General features: G+C 39.4%; 1 protein-coding gene across 1 annotated transcript; it reads right to left on the reverse strand.

Annotated features, from left to right (window-relative positions):
- Positions 1 to 7,196: 7,196 nt before the first annotated feature.
- On the reverse strand, positions 7,197 to 16,683 carry ndc80 (NDC80 kinetochore complex component). The gene is made up of 17 exons (XM_034118773.1): positions 16,581 to 16,683; positions 15,991 to 16,089; positions 15,402 to 15,488; positions 13,798 to 13,924; positions 13,318 to 13,490; positions 12,192 to 12,294; positions 11,983 to 12,072; positions 11,658 to 11,751; positions 11,368 to 11,468; positions 10,440 to 10,584; positions 9,779 to 9,984; positions 9,460 to 9,603; positions 9,159 to 9,248; positions 8,946 to 9,038; positions 8,641 to 8,771; positions 8,358 to 8,460; positions 7,197 to 8,148 (listed from the first exon to the last, which is right to left on the reverse strand). The coding sequence occupies exons 1-17, from the start codon at positions 16,586 to 16,588 to the stop codon at positions 8,020 to 8,022; spliced, it is 1,923 nt and encodes a 640-aa protein (XP_033974664.1). The 5' UTR covers positions 16,589 to 16,683; the 3' UTR covers positions 7,197 to 8,019.
- Between the last annotated feature and the right edge of the window lie 746 nt (positions 16,684 to 17,429).

A 17,429-nucleotide genomic window follows, 5' to 3' on the forward strand; every position in this document is an offset into this window, starting at 1 on the left:
TCAAAACGATGCAGAGAAACTAGTCCATGCATTTGTTACTTCAAGGCTGGATTTTTGTAACTGTTTATTATCAGGGTGTACCAAGAAGTCAGTTAAGTCGCTTCAGCTGATTCAAAATGCTGCAGCACGTGTACTAACCAGAGTTCGGAAAAGGGACCACATTACTCCTGTTCTGGCTGCCTTACACTGGCTCCCTATAGAACACAGGATAGAATTTAAAATTCTTCTTCTCGTCTACAAAGCCCTTAATGGGCAGGCGCCATCTTACCTTAAATAACTCATTATACCCTACTGTCCTACTAGGGCATTGCGTTCCAAGAATGCAGGGTTGTTGGTTGTTCCTAGAGTTTTTAAAAGTACAGAGCCTTTTCTTATCGAGCTCCACTTTTGTGGAATCAGCTTCCAGTTTGTGTTCGGGCGGCAGACACCCTATCCGTTTTTAAGAGTGCGCTTAAGACCTTCCTTTTTGATAAAGCTTATAGTTAGGGCTGATTAGATTCAGCCCCTAGTTTTGCTGCTATAGGCTTAGACTGTCGGGGGACACCTTACTTCTTCCTTCTCTCTGTCTGTACCTGTGTACTCTCATGTTCCAAATAACCCAGCTTCCCCCAAATTTCTTTTTGGTGTCTATCTACGCTGGGATCCTGAGTCGTGGCTGATCCTGAGTCCTGATCTGTGGGGTTTTTCCTTTTTTGGAAGTTTTTCCTTGTACGATGTGAGGGTCTAAGGACAGAGGGTGTCGTATTGTCATACTGATATTCTGTACAAACTGTGAAGTCCACTGAGACAAATGTAACATTTGTGATATTGGGCTATATAAATAAACATTGATTGATTGATTGATTGAGAAGGTAAAAATCAATCAATCTGACTACTCCTTAAAAAACAACTGAAGCGTCTTTTGATTTCTTCCAAACGCTTGTTGACTCTCATTAGCTACAATAACAATGGTTAATTCATGTTTGTGTCCATTTAATTTTGAATTACTTTGTCATGACAAGTACGACATAAAGTGTTTTTATGTTTATGTGTTATTTTGTTACAATTACATTTAAGTTAAGGGAAAATTGAGTAGTAATTTGTAAGTTAGTGGTCTCTTTATTAAAATGCATAGGCCTACATGTTGGAGATGAACCACAAAACATGGAATTTTCCCTAGACTACACCATGTGTAAAGTCCAAGTAGATTTCCAGCTGCTTTTTCTTCATTTTTTGTGGAGCTCTGCGTGACTGTTGGACAAACCTATGTCTTGTTTTCCTGCTCAATCTGTGGTTATCTTCCATACTGTGGATACTGTGGATAAATCGTTCTGCCACAAAAGAATAACATTTAAGGAACTGTTATGTTTCATGCCTTAGCTGAATTATGAGCGGGCTGAAATGGAAACACCTGCTGTGTCTAAACCAGTCACTCATTGAATCTATTATTCAACAAAAGATACCCTGATTACACCGTCTCACACTGAGGCTGAACACACAGGAAACTGTCAACATGCGCTGAAGTCACACAGGACGCTGCTGTAGTGTCAACACAGACCACTGCGATCAAAGGAACCATAACAAGAAGGAACCACTGGCCTCACACATGCATCACGAGCAGAGGGAGAGCCCGGGGAGGAGCTGTGGCATCACACAAATGGTGACGGAAGTACACTCTCTACACTACTGGCCTTAGTCTTTGCTGCTTCTTTCAGGACACAGACACTAGTCGGTATCACTCTCCTCTCATATCACCAACCTGCTGCATAAAGGTTTCATCATTATTGTAGAGCAAGCTGAGGAGTCTTTAAATATTTCTTTTTCTATTGGTGTACTGCATCCATTTAGTGTTGCACTTTCATAAATAAAGGGATTCTCAAGAGACAGTTTGAGGGATAAGGAATAATCATAATCAAAGCATCATAGATTGAACTGTCCTGCATACATTTAACATGAAATAACATCTGAAAACCGCAGATAAATCATGAGACATTATAAAGGCGTTGATGCACAATCAAACATTATATAAAATGTATTAGGCTGTCTATCCAGCTGCTGATACCTTGACAACACAATCAGATGATTATGTAAGAGAAAGTATGTCCTTACGCAGACTCTCTGCTGTAACAACTTTCAGCTGGTATAATTTTGAGTTATTTGCATATCTGATGTATCTCGCTTTACATATTTGCATATTAGGCGTGCAAGGTTGTCTGATCTAAAGCATTTCTTTCTGTCTGTCCGTCTGTAAGGTTTCATATGTAATTTATGTGGACAAGCAGACACCCTTACCCTTCAGCACGCAAAGAAAGAAACTAAACTTAACCAAGACAATTGGAAACCAGCAATAAAATGTCTTCAGAAACGCATCACCTCAAACAATTTACAAAGAGCAAATGTTGCACATATATACACCATATATGTTACAGGCACAGAAGGATGCATTATTCGTTTTGTAATTGCTGTGTTATTGTTATTAATGACTGTACTAAAGTCGAGACATCAACAGTTGTCTGGCGGTCTGAATCTGAATCTTGTTACAACAGTTGCATCATTTCTATGCCTGTGTGTTTGTGCCATAGCAGGAGAGGATTTGCCTTCTAAATCCGGAGACAATTAGTAGCTGGAAGGGAAATCTAAATGCCAGGGCTAGTCATAATGTAGGGTTAAGGAAGACGGATTTCAGCTACACAATGGTGTTTTGACAGGGAGCTGGGAGACAGAAAATAGAAAGCATAGAGTTATAAGACAGCCCTCACTTTCTGTCTTTATCTTACCCTCTGCCGCCATTTCCCACATCTGTAGAACAGATTACTCTTGTTTTGCGGATGGGTGAGATTAACCCCAAATAAGACTCCACATTAACACCTCGCCGATCTACTGTGTCTGGCTGTCTCTGGATTGACAGATTAGCTGCTGAAAGCCCTGTGGTACATGGGATAGCAACAACACACACCTTCTCCAGGTCCCAGGGCAGGAAGAAGATAACCTTTGAATTTTAACTTTGTTTTTATGTCTCATGTGCACACCACCACATACCCTCCTCCTTACATCTCTCTTCTATTAGAGGCCCTGTGAGAGACACACACACACACACACACACACACACACACACACACACACACACACACACACACACACACATACACACACACACACATACACACACACACACACACACACACACACACACACACACACACACACACACACACACACACACACACACACACACACACACACACATCTCCTGGAAGAGTTAGGCCTTTTCCCTCACCCATGTCACATTGACTTCCCCTGTGTGAGGGCAGGAACATACATTATATTAAGAATTTGTGGTGCATGTCTTTGAATGCAATGATCCATGATAAAATAGGTCCATGCAGGCTGAGAGCCACAGGCAACATGGGACAGCAGACACACACACGCAAACACACATATAAAGATCCATGGAAACAAGCAAGAACACAAATACAAACCCAGGCATGTGCAGAAATAAGCACGCAAATTCCTGCACGAGGAGTCACACACATACATGTTCAGGTCACCATGCACATGCCTCTGGGGGTACAAAGATACACAAATCTAGACATTCATTTTTTCTCACCCATGCAAAGACACAAACACGCACTCTTAAGTCCTAAAATGGCATTTATGGAGGCTACCTGTCCATATAGGATCTGATAAACACACCAAGGTCAGCCCTGTTTAGTTTGAATTAAGTCTCTGTGAATGTTAACACACGGCACGGGCTTCCTCTTCTCCTCTTCCTGCACCCCACCCCCTCCCTCTTTTCTCCCTTTCCAACACACACACACACGCACAGGGGTTGCCTCTGCTAGTAGTGGAAGTTATCCATCACATTTTTCATTCCCTCTCTCCACGGAGCCCCTCACAATCACCTCATCTTTCACATCTGCCAAAACATTTCTCTCACGCTCGCAGCACCGGTGCATTTCAAACGCTCCCCTGTAAAAACTTCTTCCAGATTATTGTGTTGTAGTGTATTGACACAATGTGGAGTTTCAGCGTCGGGCCATTGACCCAAAGCCCCGGATGACACGAATGAAAGTAGTTATTTAGAAATTAAGTATTTCAGGATTGCAATAGTTATTTATTATTTATTTTTCTACAAATCATATGCTTAAATAATATCAACCACTGTTGTATTTGATTAATTCTGCAATTTTTTGCTTCAAGTTAAAATGTTTGCCACACTGTTGCAAGAAAATAATCTCTGTATGTTGATGCATTAACATGTCAGTGTCCCTGGGCAACATTAAAAACACCATATTGCTTGTGGTGCTGTATAGAAGCGTTGGATGTAAGACCTTCTGGATAAAAGCATCTAAAGCAGCTAAATAACACGTATGTATCCAGTCATGTGCTCCTCTGACACAATGGAAAATAAGGACGTTGTAGGGAAAGTTCTTCCTTTAAAGAGAAAGGAGTGAATTGGAAATAGATGGGAAATCATAAATCAATGACACCGTGTCGAACAAGAGCAGCTGAATCAGAAAACAGACGTCTTTGTTTAAAAAGATTCTGTGAAAAAAACGTATGAACCGTAAAGTTTCATAAGACAGTCTGACAAACACTGCCTCAGGGCCCGTATTGAAGGATACAGAAATAAAATATATATTAAAAACATAAAGTGGAATTGTGTACAGCTTGCCACAGGATCTCTGGATTGCATCACAAACAATCCCAACAGGCAGATTTTCCGTGGACAGAGGGACAATGAGCGATGCTGACCATGAAATAGAGAAAGCATTGAGAAGAGAGAAGTTCTCACCACCAACTACGCATCAGCCAAGAGATTTTCAGCAAACACAAACAGACAGCTTCAAACCTCCCTTTTTGTAGTTGTGTCGGTATAAAGTGGGCTTATGTAGACTCACTGTGGTTGCAATCAAGAATACAATGAGGAGATTCAGCCGACAGAATCAATGTAAACACTTCTGTGGTGCTTACTCTGATTAAGAAAGTTGTTGCAGCTTTGTCTAATTAAATGTAAGACTTTTTATAATTTTTTCTCACAATGAAATGTAAGGCAGATCTTACAACGGGCAACTTACGGTTAGGGAAAGTACTACCCATGTTCAGTGTTTCCCCTAGGATGGAGTCATAGCCGCGGTGCTAAGGCACGCGGGCCCAGCAAAATGTGAGCGGTGGAATTTTTGAGTGTGTGCGCGTGCAAAGTGCGCCCCACCAATATGTTTCTATGTGTCTGCCAGCACAAGAAAGGCTCTTGAGGCCTAGTACCAGGGCCGGTTCTAGCCAATTGGCGGCCCTAGGCGAGATTTTAGGCGAGATTTTATATATAAAGGCAAATACATTACAAAAACAGAAACTTATTGACATAGGTAATAAACGTCAAAATGGCTTCAAATGTATTCCGTATTGTATGAACATGTTTGAATTGGGGGGTGGATGTCACATCCTCTAGGGGGGTCCGGGGGTATGCCCCCCCGGGAAGACTTTTTTGAACATTTTAAAGTAAAATGCTTCAATCTGGTGCACTTTGAGCAGAATTACTAGAGACCTGATCTAGGGAGTACAACTCTAAACACCCATATGAAAAAGATCGGTTTGCATTTTAATAATCAAATAAGTATGTGAACATAACCAATAACCTACCATAGCCAATAACAAATAAATGTAACGTTATTTATATCTTATTTTACCAGTTAACATTTATTTATCCATATTCTTTAATCTCTCCAGTTTTAAACGATATTTTTGGTTTACTGTCCTATAGTATACATTGGAATGATTTCAAACCTTTTTTTATTTATCCCAATAATTATAAAGGAGTGCCTTGGAAATATGTGTTTACATAATTTGTGGTCAAACCGTTTGAGACCCACTGAGATAACTTAGACTAAAGTGAACTATCTAAACACTGAGAGTCCTTTACCTCACTGAGACTCTCAGTCTGACAGGAGAGAGCTCTCCTCCACCCTTGTTGTAGAAACATCTTCTTATATCTGTTAGCGCAGCTAGCACCAGATGCTAGTAATAACAACAGCGCCGGTACCGGTGCGCCCTTCTCTCTCCCTCGCTCGCTCCCACGCTCGCACTTTGGCTGTGAGTAGCGGGCGCCAGATAAGCCAACATCCCCCACTTTCATCACTTACAGCGCCCATCGTACAGGGCAAATGAAAAGTGTAACTGGGGTGAAAAGGGTGTTACATTTACTTAATTATGATGTTGTTACATCAAGGCCGAAAATTAGGATGAGCACCAACGGTCAAAAATGTTTTTTCCCCTCCCAGAGCTACCAGCGCAGCCCCCCCAGATCTGGTGCCCTAGGCATACAGTGGCCTATGCCAAAAACCGGCCATGCCTAGTACATACAGTGGCAATGTCTCAAGATTTAGCAAAATACCCCTTTATTGAACATACAGTAACACAAATACTACAAATCCACTTAAAAAACTATCAAAAATGAAAAAGGGTCACCACTTATTTATTTTTGTTAAAGTGGACCTATCATGCTATATTTGAAGCATATATTGTAGGGCCATACCTATATAAAACATGTCTGTGAAGTTTTTTCTTTTCAAAATACCAAACAGATCATGCATTTTAGCCATGCCTCATTTAGCTCTATTTGCTCTTTTCCAGCCCTGTTTTTGCAAGAGCTGATTCTGCTTTTGTGGCAGACTACAGCGCCACTTACAGGCCTGGCATATGTACTACAGCGTCTCCAGCCCTTTCGAGCAGTCTCTCATTCCCCTGATAGGTGGAGAGTTGCCCATATAGGCGGAGCACCCCTTTTCTGACGTCAGAAAAATTCAAATAATAATCAGCTCCGTTGCAGCCCCGTTTTTAGAGATCTGGGTATGGAGGAAAAGAGAGGGTTGTGTTTTCTGACACTTGGTGAGTTCCCTGACACACCGCGGACACATATTCATGTATAAAAGACATACAAAAGTGCATTTTGCATGATAGGTCTTTGTTTTTATGTCTCATGTGACATAGCGGCACCGCCGCTATTTGTATATAGGGGAAACACTGATGTTATAACAATGTTATTGTTACAAAACATTTCACATGTAGTTGTTAGCTAGAACAAACTAAATTAGTTTTTGGTTCAACAGGCATTTTGTAAACTGTACAAAAATAAAAGAGGAAACAAATGACTGAGTCAGAAAAAAAGAAAACATTTAAATAGTACTTCCCATGCCTTATTTAAAAACAACTTTTAAAGATTGAGTTTTATTACATTTTAATAAAAATGTCAGGCTTATTTTTACAAAATTAATTGCCTTTTAAGAATTGTGTTTGTGTATTTGTGATATATAGATATATATATATCAGTTTGAGCAACCGAAAGATTGTGCTGCCCTCTAGTGGCTTCAGCTCAACCGCTACAGTACGACCAAATGAAGACTGACGATGTTTCTTTACACCACAAACTAGCAAGTTTACAAACAACATTTTGACAAAATGTTAGATTTACATTTCTATAGATTACATTATATTTGAGGAAAAAACATAGTTTGATGGTTTCCTGTTGACAAGAAAATGGCTGCATCTCAGAAACTATTTGATATAGATATATATGTAATGCAATGTAATGGAAAAAGGAAAACGTCACGACTTTAAATAAGTGTGATTCTTTATGTGATCTGAGAATTTAAACGGTTGTACTATTAGATACTTACCCAAAGTTTGTCTGTAGACCAATCATAAAAAGGCTTGGTCATTTGTTCTTATAAATCTAAATATGTTTCTTCGGGCACAAGTAATAAGTTGTTTTTATTTAGTATACGAGTGTTTAATAATTAAAAAAACATTGATGTGTTGATAAAGAATGACACAAAAGACCAACGTGAAAACCTGGAACATGTTAATACAGGGTAAGTGAACGATTATGAACTAATGAATGAGAATCTAAATCTAAGACACAAACAATGTGGGAACAATTTCACAAACAATTTAAGAACACAAATGTCAGATAAAGCTCCCCATGCTTCCAGTCTCTTGAGTTATCTGCCCCCTGCAGACTGGAAGGCCTTTTCCCGCCTCTTTTTACAAACTGTTGGCCTTGGCTGTGAAGCTCTTCAAAATTTCCCTCAGCCTCTGTATAGCGGCGTCATCGTCCTCCACAGCCTTGGAGCAGACACGCTGCACTCCGCTGTGCAGGTCCTCCATGCACTTCTGTTGTAGCACAACCACACACACCAATGGGTTATATTACACACAGTAATGTAAATACAGGTGTTGATGCAACCTGAATAATGATGCCATCAGACCAATACACTATATACTGTATACATAAAACAATATGTAGTTTATTTGCATGCTAAAACTGATTGAAGTATTCCTTAGAAATAGATTAGGAGGCGGGTGTAGAGTAAGAAGGTTACCTCTGTGATTGACAGGTGGTTGGCAGCTGTGGTAAATACAGACGCGAGGTTGTTTGCTACAGTTCGCCTCTCCTCATTGGTCTCCTGCAGCACAAGGTGGTACCTGGAAAATAAACAAGTGTTATATTCTAAAACAGAACAAACAGAAACCCGGAGCACTTAAAGCCAAATCCTTTTTAAAATTAAAAAATGTTTAGTGCAGAAACAGTATTTAGAGGGGGCTTTTGATCATGTTGTGTTGTGTGATGGCCACAGCATATAAACAGTATCGTCAGTTACTCACTGTTGTTGTGCTGCCTTCAGTTGCTGCACGGCCTCGTCGTATCCATACTTAACTTTCTTCTTCAGAATACTGCGATGGTTTTCCACTGTCTCCATCTCTGTGGCCCAGTCCTGTTCCTCCTGTGCCAACTCCTACACAGACACACAGGAAACATTGTGTGCTTCAAATATTTGAAAATGTTTCATATTCCTGTTTTTCTGCCTTGAAGACAAACCGTTCAATGCTGGATTGACACGGACATAGTTCATCTTGTTGACATGTGGTTGGGTCACTAGATGTGTTAATGTGAACTACATGGACTTTACCTGCATGTCAGAATCCAGACGCTCATCCACCTTGCGGATCTGCTCTTTCAGATTCTTCAGGTCATTGGACTTGTCCAAGATGTTACAACCCACCTAAAAGACACACATACACATGAAAATGGAGAATTGAGATGGAAAAAATATAAACTTTGGTAATAATGTGCGTCGGTAAAGGAAAAAGTTAGCATCGCAAAACAATAAGGATGTTTTGACCTGTTCATAAAACTCTTCCAAACTAAGTTTCATGTTGGCTAGGCGACTGTTCTCCTCCTCCACGTCACCGACCAGCTTTCTCAGGAGCATCTACAAACACACCGCAAAGATCAGAACAAGGACACAGAACACACACATCTTTCATTTTTTACGAAAAAAACAAAATCGAATATCATTTCTATCCGATAACATATTAAATGTATCAAAGCTCCAAATAACTGGAAATGACATTAGTATAGGTATAATAAGCCAGCTTTGATCATACTCAATGTATATGTATTGAATTGGATCTTGGCAGTACCTGTATCTTAATTTTATGCTGATCCATGGTACCCGACTCAAACAGCCTGATCTCAAAATCATGACCGCAGGCGTTCTCTGCAGACAGCGGGATCAGCTTCAGTTTACGGGCCAGCTTGTGGTATTCTGCCACCTTCAGCTCCGCCTGGATGGATATAAGGAAAGGACACGCACAGAAGGGGCAAGGAATTCAAGTTAAATCAAATGATGAAAAGCATTTGCCATTATCAATCTTTGGCAGCCACAAACACTGACACAAAATACAATTTTAATCCCAACTATGTCACTCTCTTTTAAGTATGCATACTAGATGCTCATACCTTTTCGTTGAATTTGGCCAGGGCGATCTCCTCGCTCCACTTGTGCTGCTCAGTCTCTTCTAGAGACTTGCTGAGGCTGGAGATGGTCTGCTGGAGCTCTCTCTTCTCTCTGGTGATCCTCTCCACATCAGCTGGAGTAAACTTCTGGTTCTTCAGGAGTTGCTGCAGTTCATTTTGCTCATGTTTGAGAGACTCCAGGTGACTATCTGCAGGAAGACAGAGAGAATAAAAGGATTCAAAATGCCATCCAAACCTCAGTAGTGAACTATGCTGCTCAGTGGGAGCTTTGTTAGCATTGAATGATCCCGTGTTGACAGTAAGAGACAGAATATGTTTCTATCGCACGGTAGGGAGTTTTTTAAAACCACAGTAAAGTGTGGTCTCTGGGGACTTATTTAAAGCAAGAATGTTAAATGTTTTTTTAACAAGGATTCAGACAGAGAAAATATCTCAGTCAAGAAGTCCAGTTAACTCCTAAGAAGAATCCTTGTTTAGTTGGTACCGAGTAGAGACAGGCCAAAAAAGAACATGTAAATTCATAGTTTCAGTAACTTAATGAGCTTTGATAATTAGCACATGAATCTGCTTGGTGTCTGAATACTGAAATCTCCCCCATGATCCCGTGCATCCTGCTTAACATCTGGTTGAATGTTATATGTACCAGTAGTCTCCTGCTCATCACTCAGTTCTGAATATTTGCACTCCAGGTTTGCTTTAAAGGAATCCAGGCTGCTTCGATAACTCTGGAGTTTCTTCAGGTCTGTCTGCAGCTTCACTCTTGCCATCCTCTTGGTCGTGAGACGGTCCTGTCAAGGAGAAGAGACAGAATCAATCAATCAATTTCAAACCTTGAAAACACCTCGTACAATTTCAAGCATTTTCAAGGATTTCCAGCACCCGTACGAACCCTGAACTATAAAACGGATGCACACCCTTGTCAAAGCCAAGGTATATTGGTTTTAGCTTTAAACTGTTGCACCTTCGATCATCATAAATATCTTCTTTTCGTTTCATTTTGCTGCACAATTATTTTGTTGACGATTGTTGGGAAAATACTGAATGTACTCTTCTAATATCAACGAAACAGGAAGTATGATTACCTAGAAGAGCATCAGGACACACTTAGGCATATGATAGCTATGTGACAACAATTAACATGATGATTCAGCCTCTATGGAGATAGATATGTGACTGTCATGTTTATTGCTTACGCAGGCCTTAGCTAATCTGAACTAAACATTGAATACTGCTTTGAACCGGTATTCTGCATCTTGTGATTGTAACTCCCTCTCTTGTATATAAGCATGTCAAGGACACTGTTCTGGGAACTATTTGTCCCATGCAGCCCTGTGTGTGATGACTACTTTCATTCTTGCAAGGATAATAAATACATGTATCCTTCCTGATATTGAAGACCAAGCCGGTGAAGAGTGATATTTTTCCTAACAACGATGATAGTTTTTCACCCTTTCCACTTGTGCAGTGCAATAACCCTAACCGTATATAAAAAACCGTAATAGAAATATCAAGATTCTAATCCTAAATCTACGCAGCACAAATGGGAATGGTTTTATAGAAGGTCTCCTTACCGTCTGGCTGTCCTTCTCCAGTAGATCCAGCTCAGTGCTGAGGATTGTGTACTTCTCCTCCATCGAGTCCAGAAGGACTTCGTCAACGTTATAAAGTTTGGCTGGGGTGAAGACAAACGATTCTTGTTGTTTTTTGTCGTTTTAGAAAACAACACTTTTAAATGGGACTAAAATCCAGTTTTAAGAATCTAAATTTGAACGTACAGTCATTTAAATTATGTTCAAACATCTATGGAAAGCAAAGAATTGTTTAAAAATAAATGTATTGCATAAAGAGATGCTGTGCTTACTTAGTTTATTGAGGAATAAATCCTCCATGTCGTCAAACGTGTCCTCGCCCTTCATGAACTTGGAGTATCCCTCAGCCGAGTAGTCCTCGATAAGCTGCACAGTAAAGACAAAGAGAATAAAGATAAATAAACAAGATGCTTTAGATTTAGACGGATAAGAATAACCTTATAATGTGCAGTTATGTTGAGGATTTTGATTTTGGTCCGAAATACAGAGGAAAAACACTGAATGGGTTTGGAATACACTGTGTGTGCTGTTTAAACATTACATCACATGTCACTTGTTAGACGCTTTTATCCAAAGCATACATACTTAAAGAGGTACCTTGTTATACTCAGCCCCTTCCTCGATGTCCTCATCGCCATCACAGAAGTCACGGAACAGCGTCTCCTGCTCACTCTTATACGAGACAATCTGACACAGAAAGAAAACACAAGACTGGTTTTAACTAGGTTATCAATTTACAATAATTTATTCTGCTTCCTATGCAAATGAGCCTGTTCTTTTCAAATTAAAAAGGTCTAGCTTCTCACCTTGACATGATCAATCATCCATGTGAGAGCACCGAGGGCCAGAGGCCAGGTGTGGGGGGCTCCAACGGAATACATTGAAGACTTGGAGAGTACAAATGGATACCTTCAACCAAAAAGAAGAGAGTTGTATGAGAAAAAAAAGAGTGAGAGAAAGGAAAGATGATCGTTGGAGATGGCTCCAGCGATCTGAACATCAATATGAACAGGGTATATGCAGGAATCCTGAAGTCAAATGTAATACCTTTTAAGACCTTTAAGACCCTTTCCATACATTTTAAGACCTCATCGCCACTTCGAGTTTTAACCGGTTACATTGGCGACACACTTTACCTCACATTTACTATATATATATATAAGATTGTCCTTCCTCCTTATCTTCCAACCATTTGGACGCAAACTTGCATTTCCCCATAACGATGTTGTTTAACAAACGGCGTAAACGGACCTTCGTGCTCTATCAGCGGCTATCAAGCAGTGAGCGCGCGATGTCCTGTTCAGATGACGTCAAATCCAACGGGATGCCATAAATAAACTACAAAGAATCACACTACACACCTACGCAATGATTACATTCAGGCAGACTGTAGAATACAACCTCTTTGGACAATTGATATACTTATTGAAAACAAGCTACAAAATGTAATACCTTGGAAAATGCCGTTTAATACTTTTAAATAGACTTAATTTTCGCTAAATTGATTTATCAACTTTTAATACTTTTTAAGACCCCGCGGACACCCTGATGAAGCCAACAGAGGTGGGAGAAGTACTTAAGTAGAAGTACCAGAGTGTAGGAATACTGGGTTACAAGTTGAAGTTCTTAAAATGTATAAAAGGAAGGCTACAACTAATTCAAATAGGTACTTGCATGTTCAGACTTGTTGTACTATGATTCTTTTGTATGCATAGTTTAATAGTTTCTCTTCATCTTTCTTTTATTTTTAATATTACTTCAATCCAGCCCAATCTTTATATTCCAGTGGTACTAAAGTGCCTTCCCAATACACAAGGTAAGCCACCAGGTGCTTTTTATGATCAAAATATGCAATGTGGGGCACTAAACGAAACAAAGTAATATTAATATTAATGAATACATACTTATCACAACAAAATGACATCATCTTACCTCAGGGTTTTAAGGAGAGTTGGAACCTCCTCCTCAACTTTTGAGTTTGGCATCTCAAACGTGGGGTCTATCTGACGGTAAACAAACTCAAACACCTTCACAAACTCCTTGGTGGAGGGGGACACGAGGGTCTTGGCTGACAAGTGGCCTGGGTAATTGTGCTCTGTCAAGAACTAGAAAGACCGAAGAGAGAATCAGACTGGACAGGGCAACGGTATGGAATCCTACTCATATTAACTAACTATACATGTTTATAGAAAGGTACATAAAAAGGTTAAGCTACAAATCAGATACCATAAGGATTGATGTTAAATCAGTGTGAGTGTAGTGATACAAAAATGAAACAAATGGAAAGAAATACCTGAAATCTCCTACACATTGGATTTGATGTATTGAATATGAAAGGGTGAAGCATTGTTAAATCTAACTCAACTATTCGTGTGTGTAAATACATTACATGGGCTGATAAAGTGTTTGTACCTCGTGCAGCTGCCTGGTGCATTGCTGAACAAACGCTTTATCATGCAGAGGTCTGCTGTCTTTTATCTTCTCACTTCCTCCAAATCCTGACATGGTGCTGTTGCGAGGCATGCTGGCTCCACTAGTTCTGCAGACAAAATGTTAGCATTACACCACAATATCAAAAATGAATTGTGTTAATTGACAAATAAAACTGTTAAATTGTATTTTGTTTGTTTGTAGCCTTTATTTAACCAGGTGAAAAATCCCATTGAGATCAACGATCTCTTTTTCAAGGGAGACCTGCAGTACATTGGTTACACATAAAAACAACAGAAAACAAAAAGGACATCATACAACATAATTACAGGGGTATAAATTAGCAACCTATTCACAATGACAGGTATCTAATAACATTTCATCCAGCTGTGCTTTAAAATGATGCAAGGGAACCAAAATGCTGAGTTTCAAAAAATGTTGCATAGTGTTCCAAGCTAGAGGAGCAGCGCACATAAAAGCTTTGGTACCTAAAACAGTCCTAGCACTTGGCACATGTAATAAAAACACATCCTGGGATCTCAGGCAATAGCTACTTGCCACTCTCTGTGAAATCAGAGAACAGATGTAAGTTGGTAGTTTACCCAACATAGCTTTATCGATGAACATGTACCAATGACTGAGCCTCCGTACAGTAAGTGAAGGCAGACCTGCCTTGGCATACAGGGTACAGTGATGAGTAAGTGCTTTACAGTTAGTAACAAATCTCAGAGCACAGTGATAGGCGGCATCTAACCTTTCCAGGCAATGGGCAGGTGCATTCATATATATCAAATCACCATAGTACAGCACAGGTAAAAAGGTCACTAGCCTTTTCCTGGCTTCAAAAGAGAAACAGGACTTGTTTCTAAAAAAGAAACCTAGTCTAACCCTCAGCTTTTTAAGCAGATTAATGACCTGAAGTTTAAAAGTAAGACAATCATCAAGCCAGATACCAAGGTATTTATAACAGGTAACCACTTCGAGTACTTGTCCTTGCATAGTAACAATATCCAAAGCAGTCTCTGGAGTCTTTTTAGCTTTAGAAAAGAGCATTACCTTGGTTTTCTCAACATTTAAAATAAGCTTAAGCTCAGCGAGCTGAGTCTGAATAATGTTAAAAACAGCCTGTAATTTAACAACCGCCTCCTTAATGGAGGGACCTGCACAGTACATCACGGTATCATCCGCATAAAAATGTAAAGTAGCTTCATCCACATTTTCACCTAAACTATTGATGTAGATGGATAGATAGTATTTGCATAGAAACAATTGCATTGTAGAAACCTATTAATATATATAAAAACCTCAGTCAGCTAAGGTTTTCATATAGAACATGCATTATACTCTTTAAAGCCATATTCACAGGATGTTCAGGTACTGACGTCTTATATTCCTGTATAAAGGCAAAGTCAACATTTTACACTTTATTTGATCTTACTACTACTTAAGTTGTATTAGGACCTGTATCATATATTGCCGATGTATATAGATTGTTATTCTTAGTATTATATATGTGTATTAACACTTACATTGTAGAAGTACATGGTAATGCAACTTTGGATATTCTTTAAATATTATTCACATACCGGCGGGCATCAAAGAAGCTGGTCCGCCTCTCAGAGGTCCCAGACTGCGGTTTGGGTATGTTGAGCTTTCCAAAGGAAGGCTGTTTGCTGTAAAGAAACAAAACTGTGAACAAATGTATATGTTTCACATGACTGCTATTACGGCAAAGTACCACTAATCTATTAGTCTGACTTTACTGAGTTCTCACAGGTTCATAAAACATTGTTCATACAGTAATACACAAAAATAAGTAGAATGTAATCTATGAAGCCTTTAAAAAACAAAGCTGCAGTGTCTCCCAGTTTGTTATTAAAAAGTGTAATGTAATATACAATGACATGAATCTAGCCACAACATCTCAATCCATCTATAACAGTGTAGTCCTCACTAAGTTATCTTAATATATAATATCATATTGTGGATACAACCTATTATTAGAAGTAAAGTATCTTGTAAAGTAGTTGTGTGGGTGTGGCAACATCAGATTATACCACATGTATGCTTCATACAAATAAGAGTGTAATCCGTAAACGACACAAGAAACCTGTATCTTTGCTAACTATACAACTTAAACGAATGAATGTAAACACGTTTTTGCATCAAACCCACTTCTTCGGTGTTGTATACACCATGCTCATTCTGTTGGTGTCTTGCACGCGCATCGGCAGATCCGATGGTCTGCCGCTTACTGCTCGACTCAGCCTTCCACTAGAAACGTAGCGTTATCAAGAACAAAATAAACAGATACCATTTATAAACATTATTCGTATGCTCCACAATGTCCGCAATATATATACAAGTGCATTTCATTGTGGAAATGTTGGCCACAGTTAAAACAATAAACATCAGGAGCAACAGCTGGCTAACGTAACGGATGTCAGTTTTTCAGTGTAAGCACTAGCATAACAAGCTAACTAGCTACTCGTTCAGTGACATAACTAGACACAACTCTACACGCCGAAATCGTTGGTTTCTTGCTAAATCTAAAATAGTTGTTATGGAGTAAAGCTTACTCAAAACAACCTATTAGGATTGATAACATCGTTCAAATTAATGTTACGCTAGGTAACGATAGCTAAAGTCAACAACAATGACCGCAACTGGCAAAACCTTCTTTGGCGAGCTAATAATCATTACATATTTTCCGTCTGTTTGCTGATTATGTTCAGGAATAAACCAAATGCAAATGTAATACGTACCGCTCCATAGTTCGTATTAGGAAAAGTTAATGTTCATGAGGAAGTCACAAACGATAACAGACCCCGCCAAAACAATACGAATTTTGCAGGAAGGCTGTGAGAGGCGAAGTCCCTCCCCTTCCGGTTGAGCTCCGGAAAAGTTATGTCAATGGAGAGAGAAAGATTATCTTTCGATCCCGTTTGAATTGTGCCACGAATTACACATATGATGTTCACATATGATCGACTATACTGTATGTGAGATCTCCTTTTACATCTCGTTGTGTCATTTGAGTTTATTTGCTGTGTGTAGATTCAAGGATTTTGGTTATCTTGTCAATTTGTTTGGTTATCTAGGCACAGCTGTGTGTGACTGGTATGTGTGTTCCTAATGTAGAGAGCGTTGATTTAATTAATAAACTACACACTGAGTCTAGATCCTGACCATCCTTTTTTTTTGTTGATCAAATGTTTTTATTCATACACATTTAGAAAAATACAATACAATCACAACCAATACAACACAAATTACAAAAAATACAGAAAAAACAAACAATAACAACAATCAGACAAGAGGACAAAACTATGGAAAAATAAACCCTCCCACCCCCAGATCCTGACCATCCTTGTATTATTGCTCATTCAATCTATTATAGCATACAAATGGTACTTTATTTTGACAGATCTGCATGGGAGACGATGGCGCGATGCAGAGCGCTGTCTGTGATTGTGCACGGGGGATGTACAAATGCAGACTCAGGCCCTTTGGTGTAGCTGTGGTCGGTGGACTGATGTACAGCTAAGCTCCCTTTCTCTTTTGTCCACTCAAATAAACTTGGCCCTTTGTCTTTTCCATGTGGAAAATGGCAG

This window comes from Trematomus bernacchii, unplaced genomic scaffold (genome assembly GCF_902827165.1).
Source record: "Trematomus bernacchii unplaced genomic scaffold, fTreBer1.1, whole genome shotgun sequence".
In the NCBI taxonomy this organism is placed as follows: domain Eukaryota; kingdom Metazoa; phylum Chordata; class Actinopteri; order Perciformes; family Nototheniidae; genus Trematomus; species Trematomus bernacchii.